The sequence below is a fragment of the Quercus suber genome, unplaced genomic scaffold (genome assembly GCF_002906115.3).
Source record: "Quercus suber isolate HL8 unplaced genomic scaffold, Cork oak 2.0 scaffold_26, whole genome shotgun sequence".
Classification (NCBI taxonomy): Eukaryota; Viridiplantae; Streptophyta; class Magnoliopsida; order Fagales; family Fagaceae; genus Quercus; species Quercus suber.
The window spans coordinates 1,808,001-1,827,452 of record NW_027069491.1 but is presented as its reverse complement, the minus strand read 5'-3'; the positions used below and the strand labels follow the sequence as shown (position 1 = coordinate 1,827,452).

Genomic DNA, 19,452 nt, shown 5'->3' with positions numbered 1-19,452 from the left:
GCCCATTCGAAACAATGTTGTACGAAAACTGCAGGACCACATGAGTAAAGAAAGAATGATGAATTTATATAAAAGTAAAACTCAATCACAGTATGCAATCTATATATACACACACACACATATATATATATATTAATAACCAAACTATAGAGAAAAATTTAGTTAAATTCTCAATTTTGAGTCACATGTTCTATTTAATTTTTAATTTTGTGCCAAGTAAATTATTGAGTATAAAAATCAAAGAGTTTAAATCTAATTAAATTCAAAATTAGATTTTAATTGGAGCCCAATTTCCAGCCATGTGTCCATCTAAGTTTTTAATTTTTGTAGCAAGTGAATTATTAGGTGCAAAAATTGAAGAATCTAAAACCAATTATTATTAAATCATATTCCCTCTATCCCAATTTATATGTTCTGTTTCAAAAATTCAACTTTTTAACGAAACATTATTTATTATCTTGTCAGCTGTGTAAAAATGTATAATTTTCTAAAACTTTCCCCTAAATAAATTTATTAAAAATGGTTTTGGAAATAAAGTAGGGGCATAATAAGAATATTAGTAAATTAATAGTTTTAATTTTAAGAGCAAGACAATATTTTGGGACATCCTAAATAGAATAAAGGACAAGCAAATTGGAACGGAGGGAGTATGTATATATGTGTGTGTATATATATATATATAAAAACATAAGCTAATACTATGTATAATTTGAACATCTTCTAAAAAAATTGTATAATTTGAATTGTAAAATTGTAATTATTTTTAATTGTACCCGTGCATATGCACGAGACTACACACTAGTATAAGATAATTGTGAAAATATGTATAGCAAAAGCTGTGGTCTTATAATTACTCTTATTCTTCTTTTGAGAGATAGTTTCAACCCATGACGTCTGTGATAATTGTTTTTTTATTTTCATACCAAGACGCTGAGGTTAAAAAAGGAAAATAAAAATAGTGGTCCCCACCCAAAATGACAATAGGCTAGGCTAGGTTTGATCAAGTTGGGCCCATTTTAGATTTGCAGAAGACATTGAGTTGGAGCAATGCTCATTGCTTCACAGCTCACCTGCCCTCGGCCAATAGTGCCCATTTGAGCTTTTCCCGCCCAAGTTGATATTTTGCTACAGTGTTTCTCCAACTTTGGATGACACTGTAGTTCTTTTTTAAATAAAAAAAGGAGAAAAAATGCAAAACTGATCCTTTAACTTTCATTGTTTTTCATTTTAGTTCTCTAACTTTCAGTTTTGTCAATTCAGTCATCTAACTTTCAATTTTTGTCAATTCAAGACTCCGTTACAACTCAGTTAGTGCTGCCGTTAGATATGCTTGAAACGATGTTATTTTGCTCTTCTTCTTCTTCTTCTTCTTCTTCTTCTTCTTCTTCTTCTTTTTTCTTTTCTTTTTTTTAAATTCATAATTAAAAGAAAATAATAAAAATCTAAAAAATAGAAAAGAAAACATTAAGGCGTCGTTCCCCTTTCCCTAAAATCAAAACAAAACAAACACCAAACACACAGCAATTCATTGTTTTGCAGATATGAACATACGGAACCCGTACACAACAATTAGAAAGATGTTTCCGAGAACCAAGGTGGTGCACGGAGTCTCGACGGCGAAAGTGAGGTGGACCCCATCAGAGAGTAGATCCAGCGATGAACGGGGTTTTCATCACTTACCCAAAAAAAAAAACACACTAAAAAAACTGGGTTTTCATCACTTACTTAAAACTTGGCCGGAGCAGGAGCTACAGAGTACACCCATCATCGATTCAATCAATATAGGGATTCTTGGTCTAAATATCATGGCCTCAATCTCTGCAAATCAATCTTCATCAGAACTCAATCACTGATTCAGTCAAACTAATTCATAATATCCCTACAAATCGATCTCAAACAGTCAAATCGAATCAAACGATTGAGTTACCTACTCGGTCTCTCTCTCAGTCTAACTCAGTTTCTCATGCTCGGTCTCTCTCAGTCCGACTCAATTTCTCTCTCAAATGGACTCAGTCTCTCTCTCAAATCGTTTCCCCAATTACTCTAAGTTAGGGATTTAGGTGTGGGGGTGATTTCTTTGTTTTGATTTTGGGAAAAGGGTTCTTTCTCTTTTTCTTTTTCTTTTTTAGATTTTTCTTATTTTCTTTTAATTCCGAATTAAAAAAAATAAAAAATAAAAAGAAGAAGAAGAAGAAGAAGAAGAAGAAGAAGCAAAACAGCGTAGTTTCAAGCATATCTAACGGTAGCACTAACTAAATTGTAACGGAGCCTTGAATTGACAAAAATTGAAAGTTAAAGGACTGAATTAACAAAACTGAAAGTTAGAGAACTGAAATGAAAAACAGTAAAAGTTAGAGGATCAGTTTTGCATTTTTGTCTAAAAAAAAGTTATTTTCTTTCTCTTGCTCAACCCACTCTCTCTGTTCTTTCTTGTTCATTCACTCTTTCAGCCAAAATGATAAATGTATTGTCTTCACTGGTAACGTGGACTCTTGTTGGCAATCCCACAATTCTGCAAGCATTCTCACCATCTTCATTACTTGTTCATGGTTCCTAGCCATGATTCACCCAATGGCACCTATGAATTAATCAAAGTTGATGGTCACTGAGATAATATAATGAGTTGTGGGGTATAGTCTCAAGTCCCGATCCACTAGCTCTTAATGGGGAGTCCGTTATCATAATCGAGAGAGTCCATGAGGTGATGCATTTCAAAAGAGGATAAGTTTGGTTTTTAGCAATAGAGGAACAAGAGTAGAAGACTGAAGGTAGTGCAAATTGCAGAGAATCACTTGTAGAGGATTTTTAAAAGAATGAGTTCATGATCCAAATTAGATTTTGCAATGTATACATTGTTGATCTAGAAAATAAAATCTGAACCATAAAATGAATAGTTTTTGAAATGGACAAATTCTCTTAGCCTTCATTTGGGAGGAGAGAATAGAATGAAATGGAAATTAATGAAAATAATAATTTTAGAATATTCTTTCGTTCCCTTGTTTGAGAGTTTAAGTGGGAGTGAATGGAATGGGTAGGAGGGAACACTCATTCCTCTCTATTCCCTTAAAACTTCAAATTTTCATTCCTCCCAAAATAAACCTATATATTCAACCCTTTAGTTTAAAATAGGAGTCTAATAGTAATATTATCATAAAATGATTTCATTTCATTCTTTTTATGTTACTCCCAAACAAGATTATTTACATTACATTCATTTTCATTCCTTTCCATTCCTTTATTTTAAAACATTCAATCAAGGTTACTTAATTCCATTCTATTTCATTCTTTTCCATTCTTTTCTCTTTCTTAAATACATTTCATTCCATTCCCTTATGATCATTCCATTTCCTTATGATCATTCCATTCCATTCCCTTATAAATTCTCAAATGAAGCCTTAGGCAATCTATTATATCTAGGGTGTTGAGGTTAGAATGGACAAACAAATGAACAAAATATAACTCCAAACAAGTTTGGAGTTATCTTCCTCCAACTCACTACATAGCGATTTAAATAAGACAAGTGATTTATTAAAAAAATTTGTAACTAAAGGTGCGTTTGTTTCGGGTGTAAATAGAATTGGTAAATTAATTTACACCATCATGCGTGTTTGGGTGCACATGCAAATAAGGTCAAATTGAAAATCATTTTTGGTTGATTGTAAAATACCCCCAACTGACCCGTTAAACCTTTTACACATTTATTTTACCTTCATTCTATTTCCAGACTCTCACACCCGAAGAGAGAGAGTGAGAGATAGCTCAAAAAGGACTCCACCTGAAGACAACCCAAGCACGTTCACCAGTCATATCGCCGTCCTCGTCCCCTCCACGCTATGATTAGTAGTATTTTCTTCTTCTTCCTTTCTTTTCTCTCTTTGTCCTCGGCTTTTCTTCTCTCCCTGTCCATCCTCATCTCTTCCATCTTGCTCAAACCCAACTTCGACAAAGCAAGCCCAGATCAAGCAATGCCCAAACCCAATCTATCCACTGCAGTTAACCCACACCGATTTGAGCATCCCAACACTCCATTTGTCCCACTTCGACGAACTCCTCAAACCCACCCTAAAATTTCCCATTTAAACCCATTCCTCAAACCCACCACTCCCTATCCCTGTGCCAAATTCGCTATATACATATATTTAGATATTCATATATATATATATATATATGTGCATAATGTTATCTGCAATAGTGTATGTGAAGGTATATGGCAGCTTGTGAAATTTTTTGGTAAACTGAATTTAGCATTGTTCTTGAATTTGGCTTGTTACAATATTTATGTGAATATGGATGGTTTAACAAAAAATAAGCATGACTGTATATACTGATTGTGTTAAAGATTACGTTGTTGTGTTACTTGACAGGGTGTGTTGTGCCGTTTTGTCATTGTGCTATTCTATACACTGTGTAATATCTTAAATAGCATGCTTGTTTATGTACCTCTTATAGCACAGTGTTTGTTATTTTTAGATGAAGAGAAAAACCAAAGCAACAATTCTTGCCTCGGTTGCATTTGTCCTTCTTGTAGGGGTTGCATTGTTAAGGAAATTGCTACATAATTGACAGTGTGAGGCACCTTATGTTAATCATGTAGCCGAAAGAGAGTATTACATAAATAGTATTCTGCATGGAAGTGAGAGACATTGTGCAAGTCAAATTAGGATGAAACCTATAGCTTTCCACCAGTTATGTGACATCCTCACTTAAGGGGAGCACATACGGCCAACTATTCACATGTCCGTTAGGGAGCAAGTGCTAATTTTCTTACACATAATTGGTCATAATGTGAGGTTCCATGTAATTGGTAGTCGGTTCTATAGATCAACTGAACAGTTCATAAATATTTTAGGGTCGTCCTTAGGGGGATTCTGAAATTATATAAAGCTCTAATATAATTGCTTAGCGAAGATACACCCTGAGAGATAAGAGATATCTAAAGATTCTACCCATATTTTAAGGTAAATATTGGAACTTTTGTGTATTTTTGTAATTGTGAAGATTTTGTGTATTTTTTAAACCATTATATCTGTCGAAAATTAGGATTGTGTTGGAGCATTAGATGGTACACATGTTCGTGTATCTGTCCCACCTGAAATACAATGAAGGTTTTGTGGTTGCAAAGATGGAACCACTCAAAATATGTTAGCTGCCATTAGTTTTGACTTGAAGTTTACTTATGTACTGGCTAGATGGGAAGGTAGTGCATATGATTTGCGTGTGTTAAATGAGGCATTCGCTAGGCCAGAGGGATTTTCAATTCTCAAAGTTATTATAGGATTACTTCACCTTTTGGGTTTTAGGTTTAATAAATTTTTTTTGTTTTACTAAAGAATAGTAGTGATTTTGGTTAATTTTTCAATATGTGTAGGTAAATATTATCTTGATAATGTTGGGTATGATAATAAAAATGGAATTTTGTCACCTTATCGGAGTGTTTGATGTCACTTAAAAGAGTTTAGTGGTCGTCCTCCTGAGAATGAACGTGAATTGTTCAACCTCCATCACTCATCCTTGAGAACTACCATTGAGCAAGGGTTTGGAGTACTGAAGAAAAGTTTTCGAGTCTTGGATGCAGAATCATTTTGGTCTTTTGAAACCCAAGTGGAAGTAGTGTTAACATGTTGTGCGATTCATAATCACATTATAGGGGTTGATCCTACTGACTATATTATGGAAGCTGCAATGAACCAAGTAGAGTCTAACGGTGGAGAAGCGGAAACACGTTCACGTCGAGACTCCACTGAAGAAAGTAGAGTGTGGAATGTTAAGAGAGATAAGATATGTCAAGCCATGTGGTCTGATTATACCAGGAGTGGAGAGTAGTACTTTAAATATGCATGATTCAGATTTCTATAGTTGTAATATGTAATGTTTTTTTTCTATGATTGATGACACTGAGAATTATAACTATTTGTTTTGTAAGGACAACGTATTTATTATAGACTTGTGGTGGTGTAAGAATAATTACTTTCAGTATTACATTATTATTTCCATTAGTTGTTTTGTTTTTTGTGCACATCTGTAGGTTCATTGATGTTAATGCATTTTTTTCCTCAAATAAGCATGGTTGCATGTGTGTTTGTTTTGTTATTCTTATGCACAATAATTATTAAATGTTACTCTCACTATACAGTTTTTATATGTAGCAATGTTGAAAGAGAGAGAAGGAGAAGGTGGGCTCTAATTAGTTCAGGTGGTTATCCTCAATCCACACTATCGTGCTTACCCTACTTGCTAAGGAGGCTATGAAGGGCAGCAAGCCCTCAAACACTTTTAAGGCAGGCTCCTTTGCCACTGTAGCGAAGGCCATCTCTGCCCAGTTTGGGGTAAAGTGCTACCTTCGTTTGTGAAAAACCGGCTGCGTACATTGAGGACTATGTGGAGTACCATCCAGACTCTTTAGAAGAAGGGTGGATTTGGATGGGATGACAACCTCAAGATGATCACATGCAACACCAAAACCTATCAGGAGGAAGTTATGGTATGGCTTCCAACAATATTTTGTTAATATAGTCTTGTTTGGATGCTCCTACGATGTGTACTCAATTATGTTAGTAAATATTGATTAATATGAGTGAGTATAGCATCTATATGAGTCAATTCTGATTATTAAAGTGAATATTGAATTTTCTACTTTCCTTTCCCCCTTACAGGCGCATCATAAGCATGCCAAGTTTTTAAACAAGAGGATAGAGATATACGATGAGTCGGCCATTGTAGTGGGTTAGAATATGGCCACAGGCAGCTTTGCTAAGTCATATGTTGATCTTGACATACAACAAGAGAATGGTGATGACATTGAGATTGTGGCCGATAATGGCAAGGAGGGTGTGGTGGATAAGGGGGAGAAAAGGAAGAACGTGGTAGAATCATCCACCACCGGGTCCATAGCTTCAAAGTCCTGCAAGAAAGGCCGTGCACCTCCTAGTGATGATAGTGTTCTCATTGATCTGTTTAACCAGCTTAAGGAAATTGATGTGGCCTTGAAAGAAATCAACTGAAGGCCTGTTGATTACCCCAGTATTTACTCTAAGGTGATGGCCATGGCGCCAGATGGGTATAGTAAAGATATGCTCGCAACTGCCTTTGACCATTTGTGTGAAAATAAGAAGGCAGCTAGGGGATTTCTGGCTAAGAATGCTAAGTTGAGGAAGCTTTGGATGAATAGTTATTTTTTTTACTCAACTCTGACAACTCTATTTGGTGTTGACTATGATGGTAGTTTTTGGATTTGGTAATGTGTCGTAGTACTAGATTCACCTCTGATTGTACCATATATGTGACAATATTGTATTATCTGTAAACATCGGCTAGTACAAGCAGGCTATGTATGTATTTCTAATCTTGAACATACGATGATGGTACGTATATTTTGTGGACTGTTATGCTCCAAAGGATCAAAATTACGTACCTTGACTATAGGATTTAGTATTTTGTGTGCTTGGGATGATACAATTACCCAAGTTATGTATATTCAGTGTAAGCATGTAAGGTACACGTGTACTGTTCAGATACCACGTGTAGGTATCATTTTTGTAGACCATGAAGGCTCACCTCCAATGGTGAATGCTACATTATGTGCTTATTGATATGAATATTATGAAACTATTTATCGGATGCTCTTTGTTCATGTTGAAGTAGATGAGTACAATATTTGTGTAGATTGTTATAGGAATGCAGGTTTTATTTATTGTTCATTTCATATTTTCCGTGAATTTTTTGAACAAACCAAACATGGGAAAATGAATATAGTAAAACTATTTCCGCAGCAGCCAAATACTGGAAATCGTTTTTTGCCCTGTTTTCCACAGTGCAACTAACACATTGAAAGCATTTTCCTTACTGGAAAATATTTTCCCCTGAACCCATTTTACACTCGGAAATTCATTTACATAAAGTCAAGCACAACCTAAAAGTCACAATATAAAGTGGTTTCTAGCTGAACTTTTTTCAAACATAAATATAATTTTTCCCGCCTAGAATAATAATGGTACAAGTTTAATCAAGTTGGGCCCTCTAGATTGCACAAGACATCGGTTGGAACGATGCACACGGCCCACCTGACCGTGGCCGCTTGTGTTTACCCTTTTGCAGCTAATCCAGCCTAAGTTGTGCCTTTCCTTTTCGGGTATAGTTTTAGTCCATTTTGGTGTTTCTCTAGTCCTTGAAGATTGAAACCATCATATCATAGACTCGATTCTTCAACATAGAAAAAAATGACATAATTGGAAATGCCAACCGTGGACGCTTCACAAATCTTTGACTAAAGAACAATTTTTGAAAAAAAGAAAAAAGAAAACCGAAAAATCGATAGTATATAGACTCTAAAAATGATGGCCCAATAACAAAAGGAACATCAACAGCAGTACCAGTAACAAGGAAAAGAAATTGAGAACAAAGCCAGGCACAGGCACTGATGTCAATGTAATCGGAAGACAGGTCATAAAGCCTGTCGATTTTTTTTGCACATCTCGAACTTTACAAAAGGGAAAAACAAGTTAATGTCGCAAACCTTGTAAGGAAAAACTTTACATTTTCTTATACTTTTTTTCCTTGTATTTTTGTTCTTCTCATCTACACCCTGTGAAACAGTCCAAAAGCTTTCTTCACTACACTAAATACAGCAGACAAAAGCAAAACCATCACGACCTTTTTTGAAGCTAACATCCTAAGGTTCACCCTCAGACCATGACTTTTCATTAGCCTCAGCACCACTGCAGCCAAAGTAAGAAGCCAAGAACTGATAGCACACAACACCGCTCTCATTGTCTCCGTAGGCCCACACACATTGGCCACATCAGTTGACACCTCCACATAAGACCATGCTGGGCTGCTCTCTGCTTGGTTCAACCCAAGACTCTCATTCAGCCAAGCAGAAAACCTGACAAGCAGTTTTGCAAGCCATGCAACCTCATCGTCAGAGATTGGGCGCTTCATCCAGTCACCCCTGTATTTGATTTCTGAAGATGCATGGTTGCCAACTCTTCTGGGCTTGAATATATCATCACGGGATTGTGAATACTGTTTTGGTTCTGGGGAAAATGACAATGTCCTTACAGTATGGCCACCAAACAAGCAGCTCACCTGTGCTTTCAATGAATCTAGACATTTAAGGTTGTCCGCAAGGTTATCACCAGAAATGGCTTGTAACTCTGCTTCTGCACGCAATATAAACAACTGCAAACAAGATCATGAAAAATTAGATGAGATCATCTAATATAGATAATTGTATGATTTGTGTAGTAATTATAAGCATAAACAAATGAATGTTAAAAACCTGAAGTAGCTGTTGTCCACCATCTTCACCATTACTAAAGAGTCGTAAATCTTTATTCCAGTTCTCATGCAAGAACGATCCATCAGCATCACTCTCACATAAGCCATCCTCCCAGTCCTAGTGTCAAGATTAGATAACAAAAAGAGAATCAATCATAATATTTAATAGTACACAATGAAATACTCTAGTAATATACAGGTTATGAGGGATAGAAACATAGGCCCCTGAGTAGATCCATCATAGAATACATCAAACATCAACAAGATTTAAGAAACACGTCAAAGGAGCAGTTCAACTCCCCATTTACGTATTTACTTTTAAGATGGAGAAGATTTGCCTTAGACACAAGAACAGCTCTATATTGGAAGAATGGTTGCAATATAAAGTTCTTATTGTTCATTTGGTTACTTCATAAGTGAATCACAATGGCATATAGCACAGATGTACGGGAGGTACAGGTGATTCTACCTGCAGCTGTTCACGAATTGAAGGAACAAATCTACATAAGCTGTTAAGCATTGATTTGCCTGATCCAGCTTGTTCGGAATGAAAGACAGTATCCACGTTCTTTATAAGGTCAACAAGCTCTTTAGATGATGTCAATATATTCATCACCTGTCAATAAAAAGAAAAGAAAAAGGCAGTTAACAAACCATGCAGCTACTTGCACATCATTGCAAAAAGTATTATACATTGAAGTCAGTGCACAAATGCACTGTTCTTATGTGGAAATTCTACTATATGAACTTCAAAATACTTCAATAAAATTTATATTATATTATTATTAAGTATAGCTACGGGTTACAAGTACAACTAAACCTCACAAACCAAACTCAAAAACTCTCATGACCACTCACAAGCTCTCCCAAAATCACAAACTAACCCAAATCTCATTAGACCCAAAACAAACTTGAAACTCACACAAGCCCAAAACTCCAATCCACCCAATGTTGCTCTGATATTAACCTAAAAAACAAACTCTCAAGTTCTCAACTCACTTATGTGGGAATCTTTCAAAACTAAAAGAACTATCAAACTATTCTTTGAAGAATCCCTCTCCATATTCTACGTTCTCTCTCTCCAAATGGGTGACCAACTTGAGCCAAAACCACTAAACCCTTTACAATACTAAGGTCTTAACTCCTACTCGTTGATGAACAAGGAATACAAAATTATAGTCAGGAAAATGCTTCCTTACACACACCAAAAAAAAAAAAAAAAACCAAGTAGGCAACAACGTCAAAACATGAATTTGAGGAGATTTCCAACAAATCTCCACATTGATTCAAATTCTACAAAGAAATATTCCTTCTTTCATAACAACTCTACCTTAATCCAACCAGGCTCTCCCTAAACAAGACAAACATGCACCAAGCATTATCTTCTCTTGAATTGCACCAAAACTAATCTTTAGAGAATTTCAGGCACTTAGAAGCATATTAACAAAAACATGTAACAAACAACATGTACACAATACAACAAAATTTAATGTAATTCGGCTAACTCCATGCCTAAATTGACTAGAATTGCCAAATAAAATCTACTATCACTGATATGGATTACAATTACACTCAACCAAACCATACTCATGAACAAACTAATCCAAATATCATTACATCCAAAACAAACTTTAATTACTAAAAGTCTGTTTGAGATCCGCTTATTTTGTTAAAACTAAAAACTTTTTACTGAAAGTACTGTAGATAAATGTAAAAGTTAGTTGAAATAGTACAGTGGAACCCATAAATAAAACTAAAAAGTGCAATGAGCCCATCAATAGTAGCAAAAATAAACTGAATAGTAAAATAAGCTAGTTTCTTAATTTGGAGCTAAACACACACTAACTCACAAACTTGACTCTCACAGTCCTAAAAGCCCAACATCCTCAATGATACTCTCATACTAACAAAATAGACAAACTCTCAACTCATATACATTGGTATTTTTCAATCTCAAAATAACTATCAAACTACTTTACAAAGAAACCCGCTCTAAGTTCTAAGAATTTTTTCATTTCTCCATATGAATGGACCCTTAGGCTAAAACAACCAATCACTTTACAATAATGCCTACATGTAAGCCTCCTAAGTCCTAACTCCTATTAGTAGCCAAAGAATGCAAAATTACTTCTTTGACAAGGAAACACTTTCCTTCCACATAAAGAAAAACCCTAACCAAGTCAAAATAGGAATTTTACTTCTTAGGGATTGCAATGGCTTGGGATTTTTACAAGGACCACATCTACACAAGAGTAACAACCCCACCCCCCCCCCCCTAAAAAAAAAAAAAAAAAAAAAAAAAAAAAAAAACCTTAAATCAAATTTTAACATTTTAACAATACAAATAAAGTGTTCATGCATCAAATTGCTGCAAAATCCAATAGATCAACCAAATCTAGGAACTTAATCATAAAATAAAAACATTTGAAACACCTGGCTGCCGTGTGTGGGTTTACATCTCCCAAAGTACCCACCCACTTGGGAAGTGGGGCAAAAGGGTAGAAAACTGTCAACTGTAAAATATGTAAGGGCATATTTGGCAAAAGAAGAAGAAAAAGAAGAAGCGGGAAGAAGATCGGCTGATCAGCTCTCCCACAGAAGAGGAAGAAGAGGAGATCAGTGTGAGAGAGACGAAACTGATTTGGGGTGCAAGGGATGCTCTCAAGAGATTTTCCATAAAAAAAATAAAAATAAAAATAAAAATTAAAACTTATTTTCTATACAAAAATAAAATAAAAAATAAAAACTGCCTTATTGATATAATACCATAATAAGACTCACTTAACTAGATAAGCCTTAAAAGAACTATAATATACTCACTCTTAAAAATCCCATTTCCCAACATTACATAAAGATATAAAACATTAACAAACAACAAAGATTAACCTCCACATTAGGTCCTGGTCCTACATCAGATGCCTTAACTTGAATTAAACTCATCCTCCACTTTAACTTGGAAATTAAAATCTTCTGCTCCAAATATATAGATACTTTGAATGACGTAATTTCTTCACCCCAGTTTTTCTTCACACCACACACCAATCCTTAACTGATTCGCAAGTTCAATCAGATTAGGAATGATAATCAGATTGAAATTTTCAAATTGAATGAAGTAAACAAACTGAAATGCCTTGTTCTCCCCAAAATCACTGAGGTCTTCGTAATTATGAGATATGTACCTAAATTTCTATTTAAATTTCATCTTCTGTAGATACTCCATCAAATCTCTTCAGTGACTCAATCTTCTCAACTTTGGCCTCTTCAATTTCTTGAAAGGTGTTAACTGATAATCTTGCTCTGTTATATATATTTAGGTATCTGCAGCATCCCTCATTGTATCTGTCTATAACTAATGGGCGTAGTTAACTACTTTAGGCCATGCAAAGCCATAATATGAGCTGCGACAGCCACCAAGCAAAACACAACCTTGATCCTGAAATTTAAACACAAGCTTAACACCATGAAAAACATGGCCCAACTCACTCATGCAGTCATGCTGTTGCTCAGAGTTCAAGCTTTAATGACCCGATTCCTTATTGCCCCACTAATTTGGTACCTAAACAATTTTTAAAGCCTGCCGAGTCCTACAGCACTTTAATTAGTATTCCCTTGAATTAAATCTCCATCTAGAAGAATGCATTGTTTGTTCCAAACTTTATTTCACACTAGCACGTAGCCTGTTTCCAAATATGTGGAATACAAACCTATCTCACGGCTCATGCAAGGACTTCTCATCAAGGTGTTCACCATGTAGTATTACAGAAACAGAAACTAAATTGTTAGAATTTTCCCATTCCAGCTGGAATAATACATCACTAAGTACAAGCTAAATGATAATAACTAATCCTTCACAATTCACAAAACAAAACGCATTTCCATTGCATGCCATAGTTAGAACTTCTGTAAGTCAATATTAATTGTCCATATTAAGCACTCAAATAGTTATAACAAACCTAAATCTTCAAAGCCAAATAATAAAAATAAAAACGCAAGCAAATTCAATTAACAAAGGCAGATAGACAGTGGAGTAAAGAAGACAATGATCAAGAAACATACCTTCGACACCATCCGGACTATAATTTCAACGTCAGAGTGAAGAAACTTGTGTGCAAACCCAATGAAATGCATAACCAATGAACTGTAATACAGGTAATTGGACAACACATATCCCTGCCAAGAAGGGCTATATCCATTGTTACTACCGTGAGACCGAAAATCTTCCTTCCTCTCACTCTTATTCGCACCATCCACAATCGCGTCGAGCTCTGCGAAATCATTCCAGGTTATAGTCCAAGGCTCCATATATGTAATCCAAACATCAAACACCTCGGATGCATTCTTAATCGAAGATCCCACAGGGCAAAACAAGAACGTCCTCAGTATAAACCGATACAACGGCCTCTGAATCCACGCGTTCCACGACCCGGCCTGCCGCACCGGCGCCGCAACATCTCTCGACTTCGCACCACTGCCGCCGCCATCGAACGAGCCTGAATTCAAAACTCTCCACCTCGGGTTCCCACAATTCTCGGTCCCACCGTCTTCCGTGACGGCCACAGAGCTCAAATTCAAGTACTTGACGAACAGCTTCACCACTTCTCCTAACCCGGAGGACGGTGGCGGCGTATCCCCTAACACCGATCGAAATGGAAACGACACGCCGTGCGATTTCAAGACATTGACTGGCAAAGGCGAGAAGTCGTTGTCAACCAACCAGAAGTGTACGAAAGCGTTGACGACGAACTCGGCACGCATTGTGGCCGATCCATCGTAACCGCAGGCGTAGTGAAGCAACGAGCTACGGTAAGGTTGGTGCGCATTCAAATCGTGAATCGGCACAAAGGCGCGAAGATAGGCATAGAGAAGACGGAGATAAAGGTTGCACTCGATCCTCTGCTCGTTTCCACGCTTGGAATTTGAAAATCCGGGAATGGAGGAAGTCCAATTCTCTAGCCTGAATTTCCTGGCTCTTTTGATGGAAATGGAATCGGAATTCTCGGAATTGGATTTACAGATAGGGTAATAGGCGAACCAGAAGAGATAGTATTCGAAAACGTTGAGCTGGATTTGAAGGGCGGAGGGTTTGATAGGGTCGTGTTTGAGTTTTGAATTGAATAATGGAGAAAGATCGGAGAGAGCTTGAGCGAATTTATTGGAGGAAAGGGCGAACCGGGCCCACTCCGGGAGCCGTTCGATTGGGAAGACGTATTTGACGAGGGAGAGGCGATCGACGGCGGAGATTGAGTGGAAGAGAATGCTGGAAGGGGAGAGGAGGGAGAAGACTGCGTTGGCGGAATCTGGATCGTTGGATGAGAGGACGGAGTCGATCCAGCCGTTGGATGGGTTGGGTTTGGAAGAGGAGGAGGAGGAGTCGGTGAGGCCGAAGAAGAGCTTGGAAATGAGAGGAGGGAAAGCGAGGGAGAAGAAGTGGCGGGTTTGGTCAGGTGAGTGAGAGAGCAGGAAAGAGTCGATGGAGGAGCAGGTGGAGATGATTTGGGAGGATGAGGTGGAGGAGAGGATGGAGGAAGCGAGGTCTTGGGATTTTGATTGGGAATCGACGGTGTAGGAGTGGGGGAGCATGGTATGGGTCAGTGAGGGTGAGAGAGTCAGTAGAGAGTAGATGGTAAAGGCTAGGGTTTTTGCTTTTTATTCGGAGAGAGAGAGAGAGAGAGAGGGGTTTTTGAAAGTTTTAAATCAGAGAGTGAGGCAAATGGCGCCCTTTTATGGGGGAAGAGGTGGAAGTGTCAGTGTGAGTCTGTGACTGTATGTTGCGTGAGAATGGGGCTCCGTGTAGTGTTTGGGGGGCCCTGCACAAAACGCGGATAATTATTCACGTTTTTTTTTTTTTGCTAGCAATTACTTGTAACTAAAAAGTATTAAAAAAAAAAAAAAAAACTAACTAACTGCCAAAAAAGTATCTGAACTTTAATAAAATTTAAGTTTTTTTAAAAGAAAATTTTAATTTATAGTGTTCACTCTGATAATTCAGATATCTTATTCAATCATTATAAGTTTTACTATTTAAGTTAATTGGAATTTACTGGATAATAAAAATTTGAGAGTTTTTTTTTTAGAAATGTTTTGTTTACAGCATATTTACAATAAATTTTAATTGGTAGTGGACAGATTGTTACTAATTGTTATGAGCAGACCAAAAAGTAGTTTAAGTGATAAATTCAAATAACATTACTCATGTTTTTGAAGTAGTGTTTTTACAATTTACACATACAACAATTTACACATATTTTTCTTTTAACAGATAACACATATTATTCATCACTATCATTTTTTTTTTTTTACATACTAATAACAAATTGACATGTCCATAATTTTTTTAAAAAAAATTTTGGTGATATCTTATAAAAAATAAAAAGAAAAATCAAAACTTTAGTACCAACAATGAAGTCTGATACATTCTCAAAGAAAAAAAAAAAAAAAACAATGAAATCTGATATTATAAACGTTGAAGAATTTAAGAACTAAATAAATAAATAAACTCTGTGTTTTTATTTTATATATTTAATTTTTATTTTGTAAATTTAATTTATAAGTTAATAAAGCAATTTAAAAATTAACAGGAGAGTAATCCTATTTTTTAGGCAATGTTTTAGTGAGAGTTAAAGTTGCATTTTTACCGAATTATCCTTTAGTTTTGTCTTTACTTAAATATATGAGTGTAGAAGCATTTTTGAACCAAAAAAAGAAGAATCCAAATAAGGAAAGTCTTTTAAATAGTAGTGTAGGTGTGATAGGCCCAGTAGTATATATCTATATATATGTTGGGCCAAGGGCCCAATCTAAGGACAGCCAGTAGTCCGAGGACGGGTAAACGCTGTCATGAGAGTTTGTGTTAGTGAATGAAGAGGTGAGGTTTGGTCATAAGAGTCCAAGAAGGTAGTCCGAGGAAGAATGCCTCATCGGCTGAGCAAAGTAGAGATCCGAAGGTGTGGTCTGCCATCCAAGGCAACGTTCCGGGAGATTCTATTGATAATGATATGCATCATGAAAGCACAGGACAGAGGGAAACTATAAAATATCTAAGAGAAAGCTGCTACCACCGCATTGAATGCTCTTTAGGTAACTCTCTAGCTGCATTAATGAGGAAGTGATACCTGAACAGTAATTTTCAGTCTTATAACTACTCCCAAAGATTTCAGGAAGGTGCTGATGGAACAATGATCAACACTAGCAATCTAATCCATACGTGGAGGGTGAAGATGAAAGAAAGAGCATAGTATAAAATAGAAATAAGACCTTGAGGGAAAATGATTGGAAATTAAGAAAAAAACACGGTAGAAACAAGAATTGAACTTGTAACCAAATTCAAAAGAGATATATACAAGAACTTATCTCCTCGAATTGTGCCGAGAACGATTTTCTTTGGATAAAACTAGTCTATCTTTACTTTTTTGTCATCTGGATCCATTATAATTGTTATTCAACTCATTAGAGCCTAGTTTTATAACACACTCTCTACAAATTCATTGTATTAAACTGTTTAGGCCTAGATCCTTTTACCTTTTGGCCTTAGGAACCAAATTGTGACCTTATAAGTAGTATAGATGATAGGTGAACAAGATAGAAGTCAAACATGGCATTGGCTTAAGGATATATTGTCTCGTTTTCCATTCAATCCTAGGAATTGATTTTTGGATTCTAGTACCATATTTAATAAGAGCATCCACATCAATGGAGCTAAAAATTTAGCTATTTGACACTTACAAAAGTCATTTTATCTACTTTACCTCTTCACACCCAACATCAATGGATCTATATTTTTAACTATTTGATTAAAATAATACAAATAACTCATTAGAATAATAATAAAAACATCCACAGCAAACTTCAGTAACCAACCACAACCACCTCCATCATCAGCCACAACCACACCCATAACCACCACCACCACTAGTCCACAGCAAGAGAGAAAAAAAAATTGCCAACCTAAATCCCCAGTCTTTTTCCTCAACTCAAACTATCAAAAATCACCAATCACAAAAAAATTACCATTGACATTCTACGACGAGCTAGAGCTGATGTTACTATGGGTTTAGTGGAGAATCAACCCCGCGTCGATGCTGCCCACGCTGTCAACATCCTCGCCGATGCTTTGGTTTTCAGTTACGCTAACATAGTCTTCAATCTCATCGCTCTACCCGTACATCTCGTTCTTGACTTGGGACTTGGGGCTTGGGTTAGTGAGCTAGGTCGGAGCTAGGTAGGCGAGCTAGGTTTGTGGCGGTGTGAGAGGTCTGAAAGTTGAGAGAGAGAGTTGAGAGTTCTGAGAAGAAAAGAAATATATATAAAAAAAAAAAAAGGAAAAAATAATATTTTAATCATAGTTAGAAATATATATATATATATTTTTTTTTTAGCTTTTAGCTACAGTGTACAACCATATATAGTTGTGCATTATAGCAAGATAGGTAAAATATTTACCTATAGCACCACTATTGTAGTGCCTTTTGTGTATGGTGGTGCTAAAAATAGCTTTTTAACACCACTATTGTGAATACTATAAGAGCCCACGTTATGCACTAAAAAGTAAAAATTACCTCCCAAAATACAAGCTTTGAGTACCTTCTCATAGTTTACCCAAGATAGTGACATATCAATTTTTGGACAAGTGACAAAGCACCATATTACGAAAGGGGGAAAATTGATGTTAAAGAAGATTATAGTTTGGAAGAATATATCAAAACAACAAATTTACAAGTGTCAAGATTATAGGTTAGAAGTTCTCAAAGAAAAAAGATTAGAGGATAGGAGAATATGAATTTATGAGTAAGTGTCTTTTTATATTTGAAAGTTCTAATTTACAAGCACCTCTTTGAATTGACATTGACATTATATACTTTCAATTCTTAATTTTATATTTAGCATTAATCGTGAATTATAATAACATTGGTTGTTTTAGGTGTAAATTCATGGCTTTCTTTCTTTTTCTTTTTCTTTTTCTTTTCTTTTTCTTTTTCTTTTTTCTTTTTCTTTTCTTTTTCTTTTTTTTTTTCTTTTTTTTTCTCTTTTCTCTTTTCTCTTTATCGAAGAAAACGTTAAATATGTTGTTCAATTTATCTTCCCATACTAATGTTCTATAAGTTACATCCATTAAAAAAAAAACAGTTGCTTCATCTTAAGTACCTTTTAGATGTTTCATTAAAAAAATTACCTTTTATAGAAGAATCACTTTATTTTCTACTTGTTTTTTCTTTCTAAAAATTTTTTTTTTTTTTTTTTGGTTGAGAAGATTATAGAAGAGTCACTTAGATACCAAACAGATGTAATTATTGGACCATATTCATTAACTTAAATTACACCCCTATAATTATTGCATACTTCTTTTACAGACGCACAACTACAAATAGGCACGACCTTTGCAAGAAAACTCTAATCAAATTATCAAAATATATTTCAACACTAGTGAAAAGCTGCTTGCATTGATAGACAAGGGCCTTGGACAACAACAGCTTGGCTAAACCGAGTAGTTTTAAGTTTTAACTTTTGAGTGAGAAATTAAGTTCATTGAAAATTATAAATTTATCATTTCTTAGCATATCATTTCTCTATTGATAATGATAATAGCTTAAGTTTGTATATTTTAATAATTATTAAAGAGCATTATTTTACTTATTTTGAGTTAATTCATGCACTTTATATTTGGTTTTGAAATAATGTTGATTAATTAATTATGTCCTTAAAATGAATTGTAATGCATGAATATATATTGTTTGTAAAAGAATGAAATTAATTATAGCAAGATTTATCAAGAAATAAAGGATTGAATTTGTGTGATGAAGAGAACTAATAGACTAAATGTTGACAAGAGCTATAATGAAGTTAAAGAAGTTCGGCCCAACAAAATGTGGGTCCAATTGGTGCAAGGAATCAAAAGAAACTCACACTAAATCCAAGTCAAAATCAGATTAAGATTCCAACCTACGCAAGTCTTACTGTTTTGGGCATAACTTTGGGCTCCAATATGGGATTGAGAATATTCAAATTGGACTAGAAAGATAACTCAAATGGCCACAACTTTGTAGTTTGTGAAAATTCCAAATTCTAATGTTTAATGTGTCAAAACAAACAGTTAAATAGATTGTGAAAATCAAATATTTTTTTCAAACTGATAATTCTACTTGTAATGGGATTTCTTGGCCTATTTAAAGGATCTTTAAA

General features: G+C 35.4%; 1 protein-coding gene across 1 annotated transcript; it reads right to left on the bottom strand.

Moving 5' to 3' along the window:
- Positions 1-8,419: 8,419 nt before the first annotated feature.
- LOC111999825 (uncharacterized) lies at positions 8,420-14,953 on the bottom strand. Its single transcript, XM_024031937.2, has 4 exons — positions 13,333-14,953; positions 9,746-9,892; positions 9,278-9,394; positions 8,420-9,177 (listed from the first exon to the last, which is right to left on the bottom strand). Exons 1-4 carry the CDS (start codon positions 14,854-14,856, stop codon positions 8,575-8,577), a joined length of 2,391 nt encoding a protein of 796 aa, XP_023887705.2. The 5' UTR covers positions 14,857-14,953; the 3' UTR covers positions 8,420-8,574.
- Positions 14,954-19,452: the final 4,499 nt, after the last annotated feature.

Coding starts and splice junctions, on each gene's coding strand:
- LOC111999825 (XM_024031937.2), bottom strand. CDS start 14,856: ATGCTCCCCCACTCCTACACCGTCGATTCCCAATCAAAATCCCAAGAC. Junction 9,893..13,332: donor TAGTCCGGATGGTGTCGAAG/GTATGTTTCTTG, acceptor TTTTATTGACAG/GTGATGAATATATTGACATC. Junction 9,395..9,745: donor CAATTCGTGAACAGCTGCAG/GTAGAATCACCT, acceptor TCTTGACACTAG/GACTGGGAGGATGGCTTATG.